A 15,957-nucleotide genomic window follows, 5' to 3' on the forward strand; every position below is an offset into this window, starting at 1 on the left:
TGTTTGTATTCAGCAGACTGTGTGTATGTATTCAGCAGTCTGTGTGTGTGTGTATTCAGCAATCTGTCTGTGTATGTATTCAGCAGACTGTGTGTATGTATTCAGCAGTCTGTGTGTGTATGTATTGCATTTGTTGGAGATACTAATAAATAGAAGCTTAATTTTATCTATTTATATCATAATTTAACATTTGTATCATTGAACTCTCTGTTTTTGTGTTCTTCTTTGAAAACAAAAGTTGTTAATTAGTTCGGACAACTGTACTAGTTGATTTTTCTAAGCTTAAACCTCAGTATTCAGGTTTAATTGCCTTGTTGGCACTTTGAGGGGAAAAAAGCTTGCTGGATGTATTGTGGTTTGGGCATTCGGGATCAAAAAGGTTCGCCATCATTGTTTTATGATCACTAATCAAATTAGCATATAGATACAACTGTCAGTTTGATGTCTATTTTTGGCAATGGTTAATAAAGTCTGTTATATCATTGAATAGACAGTTAAATTATTATCTTTTGCTAAATTGTAGCAATCTTCTCACACATTATTTACTGTTGAAGACCTATCAATCAGTTACATGGTTCTACTTAATACCAAAACAGGGATTCTTGCATAAGGTTTCCCTTGATTTATTTCTCATTAATAAGGGTTAAGCCCTGGGTGGAATTGGTACCACTCCAACTGACCAACCCCCGTCTGGGATATTCTCGGTATAGGGGTAATTTCGTTTATTTTTGTTCGACAAGATACAGTTTCATTCAATGAAGATGGGAGGGAGGATCTCTGCTTTAGACTTAAGTGTTCTGTGGGGAGAATATCCGGGAGATGCGATTGAAATGAATGGCGACATGCCCTTGTGGTTTTGGGGTTGTTGTGGCTCCAGGTAAAGCTCCAGCCTCTGTGTTCTCCTCAGGAGATTGAATAGGTGGTTCCACCTTAAAGATGTAGAAGCTGAAGGCAGCTAGATGAAGAGAGAACACAGTGAGTTGATGAGGAGACAATATCATGTGCAAACAATATTAATTAGGGAGCTCACTGTCAGTAAGCTGGAGGAATAGTAGTGTATTCATGGTAAATTCTTATTTATAGGAACACTCCAAGCACCATAACCACTACAGTGTGGTGATTTGTCACCCTCAATTATAAGTAGAGAAGCCATTTTACAACAGATTGACTTGTTATCTTGGACAGCGGGGTGCCACTACCCGCCTCCACTACTTCAAACAGATAGCCAGAATCTCCTAAACAAGAGCTTCCGTTTGGTCACCTGAGCGAAGCTCCGCAGTACAGGACTAGTTCATTGGCTGATTACTCTCAGACTGTGAGCTTAGCCCTGCACCGCCAGGCTTAACGCCAGGCTTTAGTTTCTCAGCCTCCAGTAGTGGAGTCAGAGCGTGGCATTCAGCAGACCCTAAATAAGAAGTCAAACCATTCTAAAACGGATTGAGTACTTACAATCGATGGGGGGGAGGGGGGTTCACCAGGACATTCTTGTCACCATAACACATAACACTTTTCCTTTGTTTGCACCATAACACTACAACTGAATGTTAAAAAAAATCCTACAGCGCAATCAGATCCAGTCCAAATCTCATGTTTGGCAAAAATATGCCAATCCTATATTTTATGTAGGGTCTGCTCATGAAAACTGCTGATTTTTAAGCAGATACAGAATGGATTAAGTCAAATGGTGCTTATTCAGTCAGAATTACCAAATTCTAACCAGACTGTAGTTTAGTAAATATGTGAATTGTAATTCAAATTTAGTCCTTTCAGACAACATTTGGTGTTTAGTGAAAACCTCCGATAGCTGGCATAGGGCTCCAAAAAAAGTACATCAAGCCTTATCTACAAGGTTGCCGGTGGGATCTGAGTAACCATACTGTGTTGTCTTTTTTTAAGCACTTTTTTCCCCCTGGAACACAGCTAGCTGAGATAGGCAAGAATTACCTGTAGCTATCGCGGTTATCACTGAAAGCCATCCCAGAGCAAAGGACCAGGAATAGGAATACGTGTTGCCAAGTCTCGATGAAAAGAACACTGCGCCCATAATCATGGCCACAAATCCCAGAAGAGCTGCAAAGAGGAGGAAACCATTTCAAAAACGGTCATCAACTGAATCGACTGCTCACTCTGGTGATGAAGTCATTCAACCAATTATGGACTCGCATCACTCCCAGCTATCCACAGGATCTAAAATCTATATTTAAATCAAAAATGTTTCCTTAAAAATGTTTATGGCTTTAACCTTCACAAATGTTCGTTTACTAGAACCTGAAGTGATTGTTTCTGACATTCGGACAACTTTATATTCACCAGAGTACCTTTTCCATGGCAACTGCCCACGTTAGATTGTTGAGTGTAGCAATGGAGCTCTATACCTTGCATAGTCTCATGTTCGAAACAGTGGAGATCCCCATGAAGTTCTGCTGTGCTCAGTGATGGTTACAGGGGATATACATAAATAAAAACTGATGTCCATAAGTCCCCAGCATGCAACAAAAGAAAATGTGATAACTCCATAACTGAGTATTGAAGGTAGTGCGGGGGGTTGTGAATACCCAACTCCTTCTACACTTAGTGTGCAGTGGGTTGAAAGATAATATAAATTAATAGCCACAGCATTGGGTACATAGTTACCTGTTCTGCTAGCTATATGATCAGAATTCCCCCAATCACTCTGTCCATAAATCCTCACCTTATCCCAATATAGTGCATAGCCTGGTCCCTCAGATAAGTCTAGAAAATAATTGAGCGAACAAGCTAAAAAGGCACCAGAAATGGGCCTACTAGTGTGCTGATAAATATATGTATAATATAATAGTATGTATATATTTTATAGTACATTAATAGGGGCATTTTTCCAACATTTGGTTCATAAAGGAAAAAATAGAGGGATCAGTAAAACATAAATAACATCTATGTTTATATAATATATATTTGATTAGTATATAATATATAACTATAGATTTTTTTCTGAGTGCTCTTCCTTTTTCCCCCTCTGTTGCTCACTTCTGTGGATAAACTGATTGTCCCATAGTCATAAACCATCTTTTTTCCCTACAATGTTATCTTCTACAAAACAGCCTACATGTTGGAGGTAGAGGTAACAGCCATTGTCTTCATCTCTAGCTGGTTTTCTGCTACCCTCGATCCCATTGGTTTGGCCCCAATCCAGTTTAATACTACCCATCGTTACAACTTTAATCGATTGGCTTATGGGGTAAGAGATTTTTACAAACCGCATTGTAGGCAACTCCTATTCTGTAACCAATAATGCAAATTTGTTATGGTGCTTACAGGAAGCCTTCCCCTGCTTTTAATAGCCCACTAGATTAACCAACTGTTTTAATAGTATTGGTACTGTATTTATTACTGTATACAATGTTTATTTACCTATCAAGCTTGAGAAAACTCCAACTATAACAAGACACCCAAATCCACCGGTGCGTGCATACCGCAATTCTATAATCGCAAATGGCAAAGTAAAGACCAGTCCAATTATGAAAACTGATATTAAGAGATTCTTAACATCATCTGAAATAAATAAATAACAAATACATTAATTAAGACGTTCATTTGGAACCTATATCTATCTCCGTTTTAACTTAGACATAATAAGTGTGAATTATTGGGAAATCTGCCATCAAGAGTTTCTCATTGTGGTTTATAAAGATCTTCAGAACTCCAGGATGGCATCTTTTTCCCAAAACACATGTTTTCACCATTATGTATATTTCATGTTACCAGCTTTATTTTCCCCTGCCTTTTTACCTACTGTGAAATTTAACACACACACACACACACACACACACACTTTTCTTCTAGCTCTCACATGGGACCAGTTTGGGTCCAAGGTCCAAATTCATGGTTCCAAGGCCCCTTTAAAACTAGATAGATAGATGGATAGATAGTAGATAACCTGTATGTTTCTATAACTGCACAATAAAGCAGTATTGCTTTCTGAGCCCTCTGAGTGCGCTCTACCGTTGTATGTATATTATGGCCAGAGTTATGTAGCACCAAGGATACTATGAGTGCAAAGCCCAGGTGACTATATATGTACATGTAAAGATTTATCATATAAATATATATGTTTACATGGAATATTATTTAGTCCATACAGTTTCTACATATTAGAGATTTTTTACATTTATTTAAATCATTACTCCATGCAATATGTCCACTACAGTGTTTTGAGGTGGTGATGGTGCTCGGGGTCCGTATGTGAAGCGTTTGAGTAAGAAACACCCCACCTACAAAGATAATAATTTATACTGCTGGAGATGTTATTAGCAACCTGCAACTAACAGGCCGGGTTTCTAATGTTAATTTGCTGAATACATTGTGTCTGTAATCAGCGTGCATAGCAAGCTTGCAAATGGTGACTGGACTGACAAACCAATCAAAGCATGCCACCTTCACTCTGCCTACCTAACTGATTTTATTAAAGCACTAGTTTTGGTTGGAGTGAGTTTATATCATTTTTATTAACGTGCTTTTTTTCAGAAATGATTTTGGCTGGGTCAGTAAAAGTGTGTTTGTCAATGTTGTCAGTTAGATAACCAACACAGCACCACCATTACAAGCAACAGAAGCCAGAATACCAGTCTTGGTTTGATGAAGACCCACACATGAGTTGAAACATTTCTAGGTACACTGGTGTCATGTTGCCATATTCTTCCTAAAATTCCACTGATGCCGCATCCTTTCCAAGAAGGTTTTATTGTTAGAGATGTATTATGGGAAATATATTGAATTGTCTAAACATAAGCCTTTTCCATTCTGATCAATTTCCTTCCCAGCACTGGCAATATTAATTAATGGGTATCTATGCTGTGCGCCACCATCCCCATCGTACATAAACTAAATCTGTTTACCTAAAAATTGCGTAACTGGCACCATTTCTCAAAAAACTTGAAAACTATCTAAAAGTGAACTGTCGTTTTTTTTTAACAGAAATGCAAATCAGAAAAGAATAACCCATTGCAAAATATTTTCCAATACTTATATTTTCATTGTATGGTTGGCAGATCTGGTTCAGCCAAAGCACACATTGTAAATTATTTTGACACCCACAGTGGACTGCATATGGGTGTTTTTATGGCATATTTTTATGTCCAAATGTATAGCTATCCCTTTAAAGCATTAAGCAAAAACTCTTGAGGAATATGGAAATGTTGTGACATTTCATACCTAGATCAGCGAAATCTGAACAGCCACTGCCTATTGTGCAAATTCTGAAAAGTCCAGCATATTGGAAAGTAGACGGGATAGTGATCCAAAAATCTGTTATCATTGCCGTTAGCGCCAAAATGGAGCAAACAAGAAGCAGAACCAGAATCGCTGACTTCAAACCAAAGAACATCTTCCCAATTGGTCAGTCGTGCTTCAATCTACAAGAGAAAACAAAAATATAAAACAAAATAATGGTAATAAAAATCGTTTCTTCAAAAAAATACATATGACTACAGAGTGTGACCAGCACAAAATTAAACCAGTCCTTTGGTACTTTTGGCAAATTCTGTCTCGTGTGAAATACATACCTAAATCAAGAACATTTTTTTTATTTTTTATTTTAATTTCCCCCAAAAATTACAAATAAACATTGTTACGAAGACAATAGTTCATCGTAAATTCAGATAATCAAAAATTACAAAATAAAATGGAAAAAAAAAACAACAATAAAAACATAAATAGTAAATGTTAGTTGCTAAAGGATTTATCTAAATTCCCATAATATCCAAAACGAAAGAAATTAAACATTATTTTTCCAGAACGTTATCCATGGTGAAGTAGCTAGTTAATATTTATTGTATAATCCTAGGGCAAGGCAAACCACGGACTGGTGAGAAAGCAATTTTTAAGTGAAAACAGCCGATCTGGAAAAATTATCTGATTCAGTTTTGCTTTCATTCTGTGAATATTTACATCCTGGAAAAAATAGGCCAGCAAAATAATATTGCACCTAAAATGTTTCGAGCGCACTTTTAATCTTACAAACAATATCCCTGATGGTCCTAGATGAGACCATTACTGATAAAGATGCATCACTTTTCAATTCTTTGTAGTAATGTGGGTAGATTTTCCTCTAAGCACATGCCACTAACGTAAATCATAGCTTTACTGTTTGCAAGAAAAAGTTTGAATTTAGTGTTTATCTGTCACGTCCCACCAAGGGGGGACCAATAAGTCTAAATATTCGAGAAGCCGTTAAAGGGACAGTTGTATTGCAACAAAAGCAAAGAATTTCTAACTTGAATCATGCTCAAAATTACAGAGGAGCAAATGGTCTCTTAAATCATATTAGTGAATTTGTGCTGGATTGGACATCCAGCAATTGCAAAGAGCTTCTGGAAGACTTTTTTGTAAAACTATGTATTTTGGGTTACTATGTTTACTGAAGCATTCAACTAGATTTGCAATCTGGATTTTAATGCTGCTTTTTCCACAGCAGGTCTTTGCATTGATGAATAAAGCAAAATATAGGTTGGATTTCTATGGAATTCCATCATTTTGACAATTTAAAAGGTGTCTCCAAATTAAATTAGGTGTTTGCCTTTTGTAACACCTTACAAGTAAGTCTTCGGTTTGTATTTAACCAATCAAGTAACCAACGAAAAAGAGGATTGCTCCACACTGGATAATTTTATAATTTTTCAGATATTTTACACTGTTTGATAAACTTCTTATATCTTCCAGTTGAGTGGTCAGTTATGGTGAACTGGTCTGAGCTAACACATTGTTGGGTTCCTCCAGTGGTAGAGAACTTTCTTCTCCACATCGTTATTGTGACAAAACCGCTATTTTTGCCTTCCCAGGAGCAGTTCTCCTCGTCAGTTCTGGAACCCATTTTTAACTCTGTTTTCTGCCTTCATCACATTCGGTATTATAAAGTACCGAACACCGATCACCCCCCTGGCTCATTAAGTACAAAGAAACTGCAATAATTAAGTGTTCTCTCTCTGTGGCCGCCGTTCGTATAACCCGAACACCCTATGGTGGAGAAAATGGCTGCCATCTTGGGCGCACCGATCCAGGCTATCCGGGGATATATAAACTATGGGGGCCCCTTCATGTGAAATATGGATTTTGGATGTTTTTCATATTTTGTCATTTTATGCTTAGTCATGGTGACATGGGATTTTGGGGACATTTTGTGGGTGTGGTTGTGGGAGTGTCATGGGCGTGTTGATTGTACCTCTGTACTGTATAAAAGCCGGCAATTGAACCTGGATTAAACAGATCAGTTTACCACTTCATTAAGTCTAGGCTAATGTTTGGGGGATTGGGAGCTATATTCACTATTATATCACTATTTCACTGGGACTGGGGATCTTCTTCTTCCATCAGATTAATGAAAGTAATAAAAAGAGATCTGGGGACCTGAGGCACAGATTGTCCCACTTTCCTTATAGTTGTGCAGGCTGTAGGCAATTGGTATGCTTTCACTCTAGAACACTTATTACAATTGTCAGTCTGACGATTTATTTATTTATAAAATACTTATTTATAAAATATTTTACCAGGAAAGATACATTGAGATTTCTCTTGTTTTCAAGTATGTCCTGAGTCCACAAATCATTGCATTGTTACATTATGGTACAATAAAATACAAAAACAATATGAATACACAATATATACAAAATTTAACATAGAACAGGTAGGAAATATATAATCAACCATGACAGGTGCATTCAGGTGATTTAGCAAGTGCTACTATCATATTTGCCTGCCACTGTCTATATAAATGCTCTAGAAATATGTTCCCAAAATGTGGCTTATTATCTAACCCTCTCACTCCTACGGTTTACATATGGTTTATTTACAAGTGCAAAAGTGTGTCTTTCTTTGTCGGTGTTCAAAATTATAACAGTGTTTAAGCAGTTGGAAGAGCGAGTACAGTGGGAATCGTGTTTCTCTATGTGTCTCCATCAGATTCTCAAAATCACCTCCCTGCCATATCTAAGGTATACAAAATATCAAACGCAACCCAAAATAAAGAGAACACAGAATGATCAATACATTCATCAACATTTTACTAATCCAATATCTTCATTATCTTAGCTCTAACTAATAAGATGCCTACCTTTCTTAGTCCTGAAGGACCTCTAGTTGGCTGCACAGCTCCTGTGACACTCAAGGACGTACTGGTAGGAAGATTTCTACAGTTCTATGTTCCCCTGATACACTACAGTATTTAAAAAAAAAAAGAAGAAATCGAGCTGGGAATTGAGAAATGTATCAGTGAGTTTGGAACATGGTAACGGTAATCTTAGTATATCTCAAAGTATTGCAACAGTCATGGTGTGACAATAATATGGGCAATAATTGGTTTCCACACAAACAGACTCATTTAAGGTAAACGGGGGAGGGTTGATTAATTTGTTAAACGCATATGGTTGAGAAAACACTGAAAGGAATTTTCACAAAAAACAAACAAACAAACAAACATTGTTTTTGAAATATTTTAAATAAAGTATTAATGCACTCAAGAATGTTTTTTTTTTTTGGGGGGGGTGGGGGGATGTGAGTGAGGGGGTAAAATAATAATTGCCAAATAAAACACACAAATGTACAATGATTCGATGTGGCAACCTTTATCATGTATGAGCTTAAATAGAATCAGAAAACGTATAAGTATCTGTGATCCAGTACTGACAGGTAAAACAAAAAATGTATCTTTGTTTTTGTTCAAAGGGACACTATAGTCACCCAGACCATCAGTGCAGTGGTCTGTGCGCAGTGGTTCTGTACATTTAACTCTGTTATGTAAAATATTGCAGTTTTTAAGCGGGAGCCACGGTGCAGGAAATAGGTTTGTGAAACTTTTTTTTTAATTCTTTTTTAATACACACGGAGAAGGAGGGGAACTGAATAAAAATAGGGACAGGGACGTTATGGTGTTCGGAATACAAGTTTGTATTCCTACCGCTCAAAATAGTAATTCACTAAATAGAGTATTCAAAGTGAATTTCAAATTTAGTCAAAATTTTAGTCTGATGCCAACTTACCTTTTCCAAGCAAGTTTAGTGAACGGAGAGTCACTGATTGGCTGAGAGTATCAGTTGTCAGCTCTCAGCCAATCAGCAATGTCCGTACCTGGTGACACTCTGCGCTTCCTGAATGTGAAAATTCAGAACCTGGATGCCGCCAGGGGGAGTGGACATTGCTGCTGGAGACAACTCTGGGTTTAAAGCATATAATATAAAACTACAAAATTATAGACTTCAGCAGGGCAAACAATGTTGGTTCTTCCAAACACTTCAGAAGATTTTTTTCAATTTTGTTTAGGTCGACAGTATTTATTTCTCAATTTTCTGTAACAAACAATATTTGACAAGGCCATTCGGAGAGCCAGAACGGCAGGAAAAATACTGCCTATGACTGTGTTGAAATGCAAACATGGCCGCAATATTGGCTGGTATCATGGCCAGGCCATTTAATGCACATATGCAATGCTAATTTGGAGTTGACAAATTAGATTATTTTATATCTAAATTAAAAAAAAAAAAAAAAAAGTATCCAAAATTAAAGGAAAAAGTTCTCACCCCTTCCAGCCTGGCAAAAACAAAGCGTTTCCACCAATTCAGTCTGTAGTTTACTAAAATCCCATTTTTTTAAGTTGAATCACTTCTGCTGCTCTACCAGCATTTTCCAAATATCTTTCATTGTGTGGTTTTACCCTGTCTGGCTACCTCCACAAAACAGTTGGTAGAAGATGATGTTAAAGCGCAGTTTTTTCCCACACAGAAAGACGGTCAAATATAGTCTACAGACTGGATCTGCAGGAAAGCTTAGCTCTTCTCAGGTTTGTAAGGGTGAGTGAGTCATCTATTGCCCTGTGCCCACTCACTTTTTACTTGGAAAACGAAGTGAGCGTCCTTCAGCATGGAAGAAAGCAGTGTCCTATCAGCTTTTATTAACTGTATCTGCGGAGGTAACTGCCATGACTTAGTTAGACAGGACAAAACCACAATAAAAGGCATTTGAAAAAAAGAGGAAGTAGCAGTAACCTTTTTTTCATTTATTTATTTTGTATGTGGGTGAACAAGGGGACTACACCATCACTTCCATCACATTTTAGAATTCTCTTTTGTTTACAAAGAGTAAAAAAAAAAATTACCTGCCACACTCATTGTCAGGGACTCACTCACACTCACTCAGTGTAGACGGGGTTCACCTGGGCAGTAAGCTGTAAATACGCACAGAGGGAAGAATCTTACAATTTCCAAAGCACAAGCAATGACACACAAGGACACTGAATTCTAAGTCAGCAAATGAAAGTGGGTGTACATGGCACTGGTAGTAAGCAAGATGAACTTTGTTTGTTTTAATTTTGTTTTAATTTTTTTCTTTTTTTAATTCACCAGATGATATGAAGTCTGACTGTACCTGTCCAACATGCCTCTGTCACCACCCCCGTTGCTTTTCCTAAGGGTTGTGATAGTAGTTGCTCAAGAGGTAGAGTTGGTGGTGAGTTGAGACAAGTTCAGATACAGCATCAGTGAACCTGCTGCCTGCTCTAGTATTTACTGCTCTTCTTCTTCTTCCCTCGGTAATACAGACTTGCGGTAACTTTGCAGATGTTGCTTCATCCAGGCATTAGCGACCTTTCACTAACCCCCTAGTCACTTCCTTGTTGTACAATATGCCCTTTGCATGCCGACCTTCCTGGAGACACTCAAAGGAATTTCAAAGTTTGCTTCATTGGTGCAATACAGGACCCTCAACCCTGTAACTTGGGTCTGCTGGATTTAAATCAGTGTCAGTGAAAGTTATCGTACAAATAGCCTGTACACTAGCACTTGGCTAATTAATGGACCACTATAGGCACCCAGACCACTTCAGCTTAATGAAGTGGTCTGGGTGCCTGGTCCAGCTAGGATTAACCTTTTTTTCTATAAACATAGCAGTTGTAGAGAAACTGCTATGTTTATAATGGGGTTAATCCAGCCTCTATTGGCTGTCTCATTAACAGCCACTAGAGGGCTTCCGTGCTTCTCACTGTGATTTTCACAGTGAGAAGACGCCAGCGTCTGCTTTCCTATGGACTGGCTGAATGCGCGCGCGGCTCCTGCCGCGCATGCGCATTCATCTGAGGAGGAGGACAGTCGGAGGAGAGTTCCCCACCCGGTGCTGGAGAAAGAGGTAAGTTTAACCCCTTCCTCTCCATCCAGCCTGGCTGGAGGGGGACCCTGAGGGTGGGGGCACCCTCAGGGCACTATAGTGCCAGGAAAACAAGTATGTTTTCCTGTCACTATAGTGGTTTTTTAACGCTAATGGAACTGTTCATGGTGCGGGTAAAGGTGATTTTGATGGTGGTGGTATTGGTGATACTGACAGTGGGTGAGTTACATGTGCCAGGGGTAGAGGATGTAGATAATGTCTCAAGTGTTTCCATTGCATGAGACAATCAATCAGCAGACACAGATGGACTTGCAGTTAGTGGACAAGATGCAGGAGGTGGGTGCAAACTAGATGCCAAAGAATATGTTGGGCTTCTGACCGTCCTCTCCACACTCTCCTCTTCTAATTCCTCTAGCTCATCATACTCATAGTCGAGTAGTTCCTGGACCAGAGATTAAGTGCTATGTCTGCAGTTTTGGGGATAACATAATTTTTATCATCAAATTCATCACCGCCACCACCAGACATTGGGGACACTAGTTTGGCACTCCTCTGTAAGTCCTCACTAAAGAATGGCTTGGATATCCATCAAAAAGTACACTCTTTTAGCGCTTTCTCTTAGTTGTTTCTTGGAGGACACCATGAAGTTTAGATGTATGGAACATGCTGCCAAACCAACTACCCTGAGACTGAATGAATACTAGTAATATCTGGTGGCTGCAATGGCGAAGGTGTTCCAAATGTTAGAAGACATGGCACTACAACCTGATGGCAGATTGGGGAACAGGACCGACTTATTGCAGTAATCTAAGGATTTTCTGTTTTTATTTCCCCCATTGATGTTTCTTGGTGCCTGTTAAACATCCGCATTTGTTCCTGTGAGCGCTTGCTGTAGCGTTTTATTATGTGCTCTTTTAAATCTAACGGGATCCCTTCCCCTACTCTCCATTTAGGCTTGGGAGTTGTATGTGACATTAATGATAGTGGGTTTAGTTTTCTTATTATAGTAATCTTGGGATAGGAATCAATGTGTACTGTGTAAGGTAACCCAACTTTAGTCAGCAAAAATAGATGTTTGTGTTGCAAAATGTGTTATTCCTTGGTGGATTTATGTCTTTGTGTTTGGTGTTAAGAAACACTGCATACTGCTCACACACTTGCACACTGGACTGAACACAGTCAGAAAAAACCCCAAAAAACAACAACTTTCTTTCTCCAAACAGCTAACAAAACCAAAAAGAATAACAGCTGTGGTAAATTAGTCTCACGGGATTAAGGACCGTGCCTAGGCAAAAGGATTTATTCCTAATGGCAGAGTACCCAAAGGACAGATTTTTATTTCTCTAAACAGTTTTCAAACCAAAAATAAACTTTTAACAACTGTATGTTAGTAAGCTAGTCTCATACCCAGGACATACTTGAAAACGAGAGAAATCTCAATGTATGCATCCTGGTAAAATATTAAATAAATAAATACTGGGACCATGAAGCCAGGCAGGCAAAAGCATTTATTTCCTAAAACCGTTGTCCCCAAAAGAAGGATATTCTTTCCTCCAAACAGTTAAAGGGAAACTCCAGTGCCAGGAAAACAATCCGTTTTCCTGGCACTGGAGGGTCCCTCTCCCTCCCACCCACCAATCCCCAGTTACTGAAGGGGTGAAAACCCCTTCAGTCACTTACCTGTGCTATGGACCAGGAAGAGACCTCTAGTGGCTGTCTAGTAGACAGCCACTAGAGGTGGAGTTAACCCTGCAAGGTAATTATTGCAGTTTTTAAAAAACTGCAATAATTACACTTACAGGGTTAGGAGTAGTGGGAGTTGGCACCCAGACCACTCCAATGAGCAGAAGTGGTCTGGGTGCCTGGAGTGTCCCTTTAACAAAATAAAAAACAACTGTATAATGGTATAAAAGTCTCAACTAGAATGAATGACAAAATGCCTGCCAAGTGCCAATTTCCTATCTCTCACTCAAACGTTTCTCTACAGCTCCTGGCAGCCTCACACTAGAATCAATGACCCAGACTCTCACTCCAACTCAAGCACAGCAAGGGTAAACAAACAGGATCACTGCTGGTCTGTCTCCCTCAATAACTGGAGTCAACGTGTCTGGAAAAAAACGTGCTTGGAAGTATATATCTATATATATTTGTACCTCTTTTTCCCCCTCTGTTGGTCACTGCACTTGATTTCTGAATAAAATCCCAGTTTTATCAAAGAGATCCCATCCCCCCTTTTCCTGGTTCCTGGAACAGTACTCACGATCACAAATAAAAACAAGCTTGTTTCCCCACGATTCAGGGATGTGGCTAATCGGAAATCAAAAATTATTCCGACTGGCCCAGATTTGGCTAAATTGCAGTTCAGTCTGAAATTAATCTCTAAATTCACAAAATTCTAAACTGAAGTGGTATTTCTTTCAGAACATACAATATTGCTTATTTCTCTGTACACATAATTAGGCTAAATTCTAAAAGAACATGTTAAGTTATATTTATTCAGTAAAGAAAAAGGGTTGATCAATACAATGTTTGTTCTAACAGACACTCAATACTTCCTTAAAATAAACAGAAATTTAACATATCATTGACATCAACTCTATTTCCCCTTTACATGTTTCCCATTTGTTAACCTATGTCTCTTTCTTATTATTCTTGTCAAGCATGTTAAATACTGTGAATTTATTGTGAATTTTATTGCTATGCACTCATACACACAGCACTTTACTGTGCAATATATTGCTGTGGAGTTTGGCAATACACTCATACACACAGCACATTACTGTGAATTTTACTGCTGTGGAGTTCTGCTATGAACTATTAGACATATGCAATTCGTTTAGTTCCGAATATACTATCGGACAAATTTCGTTCAATTCAGACATTCGGATGCTTACAAATGTCCGAATTGCCGAAGTGCCGAAGTTCAGTAGTTCGGAAGTACCAAACCAAATGACATTGGTCCGAACTGCCGAAGTGCTGAAGTGCTTTGGATTTCTAAAAGATGGCAAAACAAGAGAGGGAGGGAAAATTCTGTGAATGTTGACAAAAATCTTGACCAATAAGTTAATTCCTGGCACTGGGAGTCATATAGATGTGTAAGTGGTTGCGGTGGCAGTCCAGGCACTGGGAGTCCTATAGATGTGTAAGTGGTTGTGGTGGTAATCCTGGCACTGGGAGTCCTAGATGTGTAAGTGGTTGTGGTTGCAATCCTGACACTGGGAGCCCTCCAGATGTGTAAGTGGTTGTGGTGGCAATCTGGGCACTTGGAGCCCTATAGATGTGTAAGTGGTTATCGTGGCAGTCATGGCACTGGGAGCCCACTGCCCATTACTCTAATATGTGGAGTTCTGCAATACGCTCATACACACAGCACATTAATGTGAATTGTATTTCTGTGGAGTTCCTCTATGAACTCATACATGCAGTACATTACTGTAAATTTTATTGCTGTGTAGTTCTGCCATACACTCATACGCACTGCACATTACTGTAAATTTTACTGCTGCGGAGTTCTGCTATACACATACACACTGCACATTACTGTAAATTTTACTGCTGCGGAGTTCTGCTATACACATACACACTGCACATTACTGTGAATTTTACTGCTGCGGAGTTCTGCTATACACATACACACTGCATATTACTGTGAATTTTACTGCTGCGGAGTTCTGCTATACACATACACACTGCACATTACTGTGAATTTTACTGCTGCGGAGTTCTGCTATACACATACACACTGCACATTACTGTGAATTTTACTGCTGCGGAGTTCTGCTATACACATACACACTGCATATTACTGTGAATGTTACTGCCGTGGAGTTCTGCTATACACATACACACTGCACATTACTGTAAATTTTACTGCCGTGGAGTTCTGCTATACACATACACACTGCACATTACTGTGAATTTTACTGCTGCGGAGTTCTGCTATACACATACACACTGCACATTACTGTGAATTTTACTGCTGCGGAGTTCTGCTATACACATACACACTGCACATTACTGTGAATTTTACTGCTGCGGAGTTCTGCTATACACATACACACTGCACATTACTGTGAATTTTACTGCTGCGGAGTTCTGCTATACACATACACACTGCATATTACTGTGAATGTTACTGCCGTGGAGTTCTGCTATACACATACACACTGCACATTACTGTAAATTTTACTGCCGTGGAGTTCTGCTATACACATACACACTGCACATTACTGTGAATTTTACTGCTGCGGAGTTCTGCTATACACATACACACTGCACATTACTGTGAATTTTACTGCTGCGGAGTTCTGCTATACACATACACACTGCACATTACTGTGAATTTTACTGCTGCGGAGTTCTGCTATACACATACACACTGCACATTACTGTGAATGTTACTGCTGCGGAGTTCTGCTATACACATACACACTGCACATTACTGTGAATTTTACTGCTGCGGAGTTCTGCTATACACATACACACGGCATATTACTGTGAATTTTACTGCCGCGGAGTTCTGCTATACACATACACACTGCACATTACTGTGAATTTTACTGCTGCGGAGTTCTGCTATACACATACACACTGCATATTACTGTGAATTTTACTGCTGCGGAGTTCTGCTATACACATACACACTGCACATTACTGTGAATTTTACTGCTGCGGAGTTCTGCTATACACATACACACTGCACATTACTGTGAATGTTACTGCTGCGGAGTTCTGCTATACACATACACACTGCACATTACTGTGAATTTTACTGCTGCGGAGTTCTGCTATACACATACACACGGCATATTACTGTGAATTTTACTGCCGCGG

General features: G+C 38.9%; 1 protein-coding gene across 1 annotated transcript; it reads right to left on the reverse strand.

Annotated features, from left to right (window-relative positions):
* Positions 1-427: 427 nt before the first annotated feature.
* On the reverse strand, positions 428-8,153 carry LOC134577281 (uncharacterized). The gene is made up of 5 exons (XM_063435973.1): positions 8,104-8,153; positions 5,191-5,390; positions 3,391-3,531; positions 1,945-2,070; positions 428-955 (listed from the first exon to the last, which is right to left on the reverse strand). The coding sequence occupies exons 2-5, from the start codon at positions 5,360-5,362 to the stop codon at positions 789-791; spliced, it is 606 nt and encodes a 201-aa protein (XP_063292043.1). The 5' UTR covers positions 5,363-5,390; positions 8,104-8,153; the 3' UTR covers positions 428-788.
* Between the last annotated feature and the right edge of the window lie 7,804 nt (positions 8,154-15,957).

Source organism: Pelobates fuscus, chromosome 11 (genome assembly GCF_036172605.1).
Source record: "Pelobates fuscus isolate aPelFus1 chromosome 11, aPelFus1.pri, whole genome shotgun sequence".
NCBI lineage: Eukaryota > Metazoa > Chordata > Amphibia > Anura > Pelobatidae > Pelobates > Pelobates fuscus.

Excerpts from the sequence above, each read along its gene's own strand:
- LOC134577281 (XM_063435973.1), bottom strand. The coding sequence starts at position 5,362 with ATGTTCTTTGGTTTGAAGTCAGCGATTCTGGTTCTGCTTCTTGTTTGC. Across the intron at positions 3,532-5,190 it reads TTCAGATTTCGCTGATCTAG|ATGATGTTAAGAATCTCTTA; the intron begins GTATGAAATGTC and ends TATTTATTTCAG. Across the intron at positions 2,071-3,390 it reads AGTTTTCTCAAGCTTGATAG|CTCTTCTGGGATTTGTGGCC; the intron begins GTAAATAAACAT and ends TCCTCTTTGCAG.